The 7,228-nt window shown below is 40.6% G+C and overlaps 1 protein-coding gene across 1 annotated transcript in view; it reads left to right on the forward strand.

The window, feature by feature from the left end:
* The first annotated feature begins 408 nt into the window (after positions 1-408).
* Positions 409-7,228, forward strand: part of TBCA (tubulin folding cofactor A) — a 78,495-nt gene continuing 71,675 nt past the window's right edge. The window contains exon 1 of the mRNA XM_045074396.1: positions 409-582. Coding sequence (XP_044930331.1) covers positions 530-582 — 53 coding nt within the window. The 5' untranslated portion in view covers positions 409-529. The remainder of the gene's footprint in view (positions 583-7,228) is intronic.

Below are 7,228 nucleotides of genomic sequence, written 5' to 3' on the forward strand. Positions count from 1 at the left end.
TGACTGAGTGCATGATGGTAGTTTATTTATTAAACATACATTACTTTGTCCCATTTGACACCAGATGACACCAAAAAATCCTTAATACAATTTTTAGGTCATTCTGTCCATTAAGTAGATCATTTCGCAAAGCAATGTCATGGCCAACCAATCTACCGGAGAAGATACTGAAGTTTCCCACAACGCCCAGGCTGTGGAGACCGGGGAAAGTGTAACTTGTGTCCACACTAAAAGAAAGGCTGTTCAAACACTAAAAGGAAGGCTGTCCAAGCGAGACGAGGACAGGTTCCACGAGCGGGAAAGTGGGTGGAAGCCGATGACAGCAGGTGCAGAGAGTGACCATCCCCAGGCCCGCGATCCACCCGCCTCGACCCCGCCCATCGGTGTGGCCCGCAGCAGAGCCGCGCCGGGGTCTGCGCATGCGCGCGAGGTCGCGGCAACTACGCCGACAGTACCACCTCCTACGCGCCGTCTTTCTCCACGGTTACCCTAGCTCTCCACCCCTCCTTTCCGCGGCGCTCGAGGGATCATGGCCGATCCTCGCGTGAGGCAGATCAAGATCAAAACCGGCGTGGTGAAGCGGTAAGGAGCCGAGAGCGGCGCACAAGCCAGCGCCTCGTCTCCTTAGCCTTATGGCGGCCCGAGAGGTTGGGCGGAGCCTCCGCAGGCCCGAAGCGGGCTACGGACTCCAGGCCTCACCTGGGTCTCGGCGGCCCGCGGGGCTAGGGTGGGGACGCAGTAAGGGAAGCGTCGGAGCCTGAGTCCGCGGGCCGGGACACGCCCCTCCCTTGCCTTTCTCCAGGACAGACCTAGCGGTTGGGCGGTGAGGGTCGGCGCGCCCCGCCCCTCGGGCGCCGGCCGTTGGGGAGACCCGGGAACGGCGGCCGGGGAGCTGGAGGGGCGGCGGCCCGGAGGCGGAGAGGACGCGGTTTGGGGTCCTGCCTCCGGTGTGCGCGCACCGCGGGTCTCCCTGCCCAGCTGGACTGGGGGGAGGCGGATCAGTTCATCACCAGCCTTCAGGTGGAAGCGCTAGCCCGTTCTAAACTTTAGAGGGGACGCCGAAATCCGGGCCCTAGTCAGAAAGGAGGCCTTGTTGCGGCCCTGTGATCTAACATGGCAGGCGGGACTCCCAGTCTCTGAGAACTTCCAGCACACTCATCAAACTTGCGTGACCTAACTCTCCCCCGTCAGCTTCCCCGAAGCTCGCCCCGGAGCTTGTGGGATGCTGTTTAAGTAACTATCCTGGGTAGGCCAGTCCTGTAATCGGCCGTAATTCCGAGTGCTGTTAAGACACTTCAATACTTACTAGACTTTTATGGTTCAGACCCGGGAAATCAAACTTTTGGATGGGGCATTCTCGGGAAAAAAAATAAACAGCCCCCAGAAGAAGCAGGTTATCTTGCAGTAGAAATAAATTGTCTGGTCCTAGCCGTTTGGCTTCTTCCTCTTTGCCTACCTTTCCTCCCTCTGTTGGTCTTTCCACCGGAGGAAGGACAGGCAAAGGGAAGAATAAATTCACTTACTGAGATACAGCCTCTGAGGCTTGACCCAGGATTGCACTGTTCTTGGCTAGAAGCTTTATTGTTACGGCAGTAGGAAGAGTCTATGAATAATACTTAAATGCATAGCCTTTTCTCAAGTGAGACTGTTTGGGATCAAATTTTGATTCTGCCATTTATTGTGTATTGTTGAATGCCTTACATTGCGCCGTGGCTCAGTTGCCCCATCTGTACAATGGAATTAGTAGCCACCTCATGCACCTGTTGGAAGCAGTGCCTGCTATGCTGTTTAACACAATATGTGGCAAATAGCAAGTGGCTAGTAAATGTTAACTTAATAATGTTGTTTGCGTACGTGTTTTACAAATGAGAAGCTGAGGTTTAATGAAGTTAAAGTAGAAAAACGAAACTTGTGCTAGTTAATGGCAGAACAGGGAAAAAGATCCAAAGTTTCTGATCTGACATGTATAATTGAAAATATAAATAATTTGCACTATCACTCATCCTAGAATTCTGTTGTTCACTTTTACTAGATTTTGGTTATGTCGTTTTAGTAACTCTATTTGCCAGAAGTACCAGCGTAGGCCAAAAGTCATGAGAAATGACTTCTAATGGTAGTTTTCCGTTAATTACCTGTATGATCTTGTCCTTTCTCATCCTAATGGCCTACACTAGTTTATAAAATTAGTTTTAGTAGTTATATGGTTATAATACATATTCTAGAAAAAACACACCCATTTAAATAATAATCTAAATTTTTTGGCTTTCAAAAATTATCAAGTGCGTATGGAAATAAAGTTTAGTTTTCAATTTATTTCAGTAGTAGAGCATTATCAAACTTTAATTTTGATTCTTCATACTTCAGTACAAAAAATTTATCGTTTTTGTGAAACCCCTTTGTAATTTACTATTTACTTAAAATTTATGTATTTACTCAAATTGTTTATAAATTACTGGAAATGTCTACCACAGATTTTTTTTCGTAGTTTTTCTAATGACAGTTGAGTGTAGAGCTTCCCCAGTTGTACTAAAAGATAAATTCTTTAGAAAATCTAAAACTTCTATTTTAACTGTTCATTATTTATATTTTACCTTAGTAGACAACCATCTAAATCCATAAATACTGTTCCCTGTCTCTCTTCTGTTATTTTTTGCTGGAAAGTTATTTTACTATGACTTTTTCCATCTTTTGTCTTAGTGTCCTATTTTTAAAATTACACATTTTACTTCAGCAAAGAAAAAAGTAGGTAACACAGATACAGCAGGAACATATTAATAATTGTTAGGGTGGAATAATCATGGGCTTCATTGTTCTTCTCTGTATATGTTTAAAATTTTTCATAATAATAAGGCCTTCAAAGTTATGCATTTCTTTCCTCCAAATTTAGTTTCAGAGACTTCTTGAGTAGTTTTATGATTCAGACATGTTTTGTGAACAAATTCAATGGTTTTTTTTAAAGCAGTGGTCTAAAACCCAATATCTATTCTCAGCACCTTTTTTTTTAGCCAGATATTAATTTCCCATAGCCTCATTTCCCTTCAGAAGTCCTAAGTTCTATTTGAAAGAGGACATTTAAAGTCATCATTCCTGTCTCCAGTTACTTCAGTTTTTCTCTCCAGGAGTTGAGAACCATTAGAATTATATTCTAGTTATTACTCCTAGAGTTAAGTATCGGTGGCTCTCCTAGGGAGGGTGAATTCTTAGAGTTTAGTGTCTAATCAATCTGCTAGAATACTAAAGGTGATCCAGAAGTTCCCATAGTGGGTTTTAGTAAGAAATCTGAGTAGAGAGGTGGAAAGTTACTAGAGTATGGAAATAGGCAGTAAGTAGATGATGTATTAGGCAACAGAGAAATCAATGAATGAAATAGGAGAGTTTCAGTGTGTTGGCAAATGGTGAAGGCAATCCAGTGATGGCAGCCATGTTAGCAAAGTAGAAGCAAGTTTCTTTTCTTTCTTTCTTTTTTTTTTTAAGATTTTATTTATTTGACAGAGAGGGAGAGGTAAGTAGGCAGAGAGGCAGGCAGAGAGAGAGGGGAAGCAGGCTCCCCGCTGAGCAGAGAGCTCGATGTGGGGCTCAATCCCAGGACCCTGAGATCATGACCTGAGCTGAAGGCAGAGGCTTAACCCACTGAGCCACCCCTAGAAGCAAGTTCTAAGGGTTTTAGGGAAGGCCTTGCAGAAACAGGCAGAAGCCTTATGGTACCCTAGACCTAAAGAAACTTAGTTATCTCATATGGTAACAAAGGGAAACGATCTGATTGCTGGAAATAGAATTTGAGAGAGATTAGAACCCTAGAAACAAGAGAAGAGTCCAGTTACTAGGAATGGTTTGTAAGAGTTGGACAGCAAAGAGGCTAACTTGTACTGAACCTCTTGAGAACTCCTTAAATATCCCCTTCCCAGGAACAGGTTTGTTTTTCCAGAGCTAATTATGGCTGTGAGAGATGTGTGCAGTTTCTTCAAGCAGCAGCCTTTGTTCACATGTGAGTCATTATTTAACGAGTACTGGTGGGTTCGGGTCTGGCAGGTGCTTTTTAAAGTTACAGATCTGTGTTTCAGGCAGATTGCTAGACCTACTGGTATCTGTCATTGGGTCACAGCTAATGTAGAAGCCCTAGGAGGGAGTTAGCAAATACCTCTTCAATTTTTATTTTCTCCAGTGCATAACTGAAAATCCTCCCACTCCCTTAAAATATATATATAATATATATATATAATATATATATAATATATATGACACATATATTAATATATATATAATATATATATTTGGTGGCATCAGTTGTTCCAATTTACCTGGGGTTGAGGGGTTTCTAAAATGTAGAATTTTTTTGATGCTAACACTGGGAAAGTCAGTCAAAGCAGGGTGATTTGTATTAGTACTTCTGTAACTAGCTAACATAGCACTGTTCTGTGTGCCGTGATTTATTTGAAGGCTCTTTGCTGATAATACAACTGTGAATTGAATGTAGTACCTTACTTAAATTAAAACTTAACTGTGTCCTGTAAATATGAATCCTTGCCAGAGTAGTTTTCTGTATCAGTTTAAATTGTTAGTGATTTAGAAAATAACTTTCATTAAAGTAGAAGAAAATAGAGGCTCAATGTTTTAAATGTTGATACGGTATTTCAGCTCAATGTCTGTGTCTACCATAAATTCCCCAGTAAGATTTGTGTTTATAAAAGAAGTATTTTTTACTAGATTTATGGTAACTACAAGAAATACTTTTACAAAAACAAACTGTTGTCATGCATTTAACATGAAGTTTATTTAATAACCTTAAAGCCAAGTTATTTTCAGTAAAGCTTGCTAAATTAGCCCACTGGTGAGTGAATTAAGTGATTAAAAATACTTTCTTAAATATATCTTTTCATAACCATTTTAGATTGGTGGTGGTTTAAAATCCAGTGTGAACAAAGAATGTTAGGGCATTGGAAATAGCACTGACATTGGCCCATAGTTTTCCTCTGATTAAATGAAAGTGACACCAGTAGATTAGAATGAGACTAGGACAATTCACACTGCAATTGTGTTAGTTTAACTTTAACAATCTTTTAACACTCTTGTTTAAATGTAGCTGACATACCATAATTACAAATCTACAAGCCTTGATTATAGAATTTTACATCATGAATCAGTGGGGAAATTGTATTGATTTTTTTTTTTAAAGCAAGTACCTTTCCCAAACTGTGGCATCTTCCCAAATGTTTATACCTTTACCTCTGATATACAGTTGTTTATGATATATATACTGTGTACAGCAGACATAACAACAACATAAAAGGAAAATTTCCATGTTATTAAATATATATTCATATATAATGCATATAATATACTCTATTGATATACATTATTGTTCTGACATAAAAGTGCAAAATAGGAATGATACATATATTTGCAAAGACATAGTTACAGTTTTTCCCCTGTAGCTTTAGTTGTTTATATACTTCTTATAAAGATGGATAGAAGTATGGTGGACAGAGGTTTAGGATATGCCCGGAAAATTTCCTGTAAGCTTTAGTAGTTTTTTTATCTTCTCTTCTCCCACATCATACCCCTTTGATTTGAGTTAAAGTAAGTTCAGCCAAAATGGCCAACTTCCTGCCTTGAAATTTAGCCAACTCCTTTTGGAATTTTTGTAATGTATTCAGTTCTCCAAAGCGATGGTCAAAGGCAGTGTCAAAATGGATTGCAGGTGGTCAGCTCTTCACCACCTTCTGCCAACTACTTGGCAAGCAGTGACTTTTAGAAGCTACACAGCTGGCAACCAGATGTCTCTTCAAGCTGGAAAGGGAGTTATTTAAGGCCACTCATGACCATGGTTTTCCCAACACAAGCTATATTATTCTGTGAGTTGAATGTGTAAGTAAATGATCTTTTGACCTGTGTGTGTGTGTGTGTGTGTCTGTGCACGTGAGCGTGTGAGTGTGTTTTCATTGCATTTTTTGTTTGGTAGAAAATTTTGAAAATCTGTAGCAGAGCAAAGTTGGAAAATTTTGTTAATAATAACTAGTCCACAATCCTTAGAATATAAATGCTTGGATGTGTGATCTGTTTATTCCAGGGTTCCATTTCCTATAATGATGCTGTTTTATTTGCCCAAATAGAGCTGAGTTTTTTTTAATTTCTGGTGAAAAAAATTTTATTTAGATTTAGCCAACTGGACTCAGTTTCGATGATCCCAATTTTGTTGGCAACATCCAAAGCATCATAGTCGGGAGCCATTCGAACATATGCCTTCTTCTCTCCATCAGGCCTGATCAGGGTGTTGACCTTGGCCACATCAGTGTCATAGAGCTTCTTCATAGCATGTTTGATCTGGTGCTTGTTGGCCTTGACATTCACAATGAACACAAATGTGGTGTTGTCTTCTGTTTTCTTCATGGCTGACTCAGTAGTCAGGGGAGCTTGATGATGGCATAGTGATCAAGCTTGTTTCTCCTGGGGGTACTCTTTTGAGGATATTTGGGCTGCCTTCGGAGACGCAGAGTCTTGCTTGGGTTGTTGGAACATAGGTACATACTGATGGATCTTTTTTTGGTGACTGTGGATGCCTTTCACCACTGCTTTCTTGGCCTTCAAAGCCTTTGCTTTGGTTTCAGCTTTGGGAAGAACAGGGGCTTCCTTCTTAGCTTTCAGCACCATCTTCATAAAAGGGTGGAGCTGATTTTTATTTTGTTGTTTTTTTAGGAGAAACTTTAAAAAAAATAATAGAGAGCAAGCGAGCAGAGGGAAGAGAGAGTCTCAAGCAGACTCCACGCTGAGTGTGCAGCTCACCACACTGAGATCATGACCTGAGCTAAAACCAAGAGTTGGATGCTTAACCCAGTGAGCCACCCAGGCACCCCTAGAGATTATTTTTAAATAACATCAGTCCTATGACTGATCCAGAAGTCATTTATTTAGCAGCTTCACTCAGAACTGATATCTTCAGTCACTTAGTGTTAAGTGTGGGCACTTAATAAGTACTCAACAGAAGTCTTTCCATTGAACAAATGAATGAATGGAACCTTATTCTGTAAGGTTTTTTTTTGATACAATAAGCAGTAGGGAGCCCTTGAATCAATTACAGTATGACAGTATAATAGTTACCATAGCTATTTATTGTTACAGTTTGAGTTAAACAAATAGAATCCCAGGCTCCACTTAATACATACTACATATGGAACCCTAGGCAAGTTATTTAACCTTTAAAAGCCACAGTTTTCTTAGCTGAAAAATGGGT

This window comes from Mustela putorius, unplaced genomic scaffold (assembly GCF_011764305.1).
Source record: "Mustela putorius furo isolate JIRA1106 unplaced genomic scaffold, ASM1176430v1.1 tig00537350_pilon_pilon_pilon, whole genome shotgun sequence".
Classification (NCBI taxonomy): domain Eukaryota; kingdom Metazoa; phylum Chordata; class Mammalia; order Carnivora; family Mustelidae; genus Mustela; species Mustela putorius.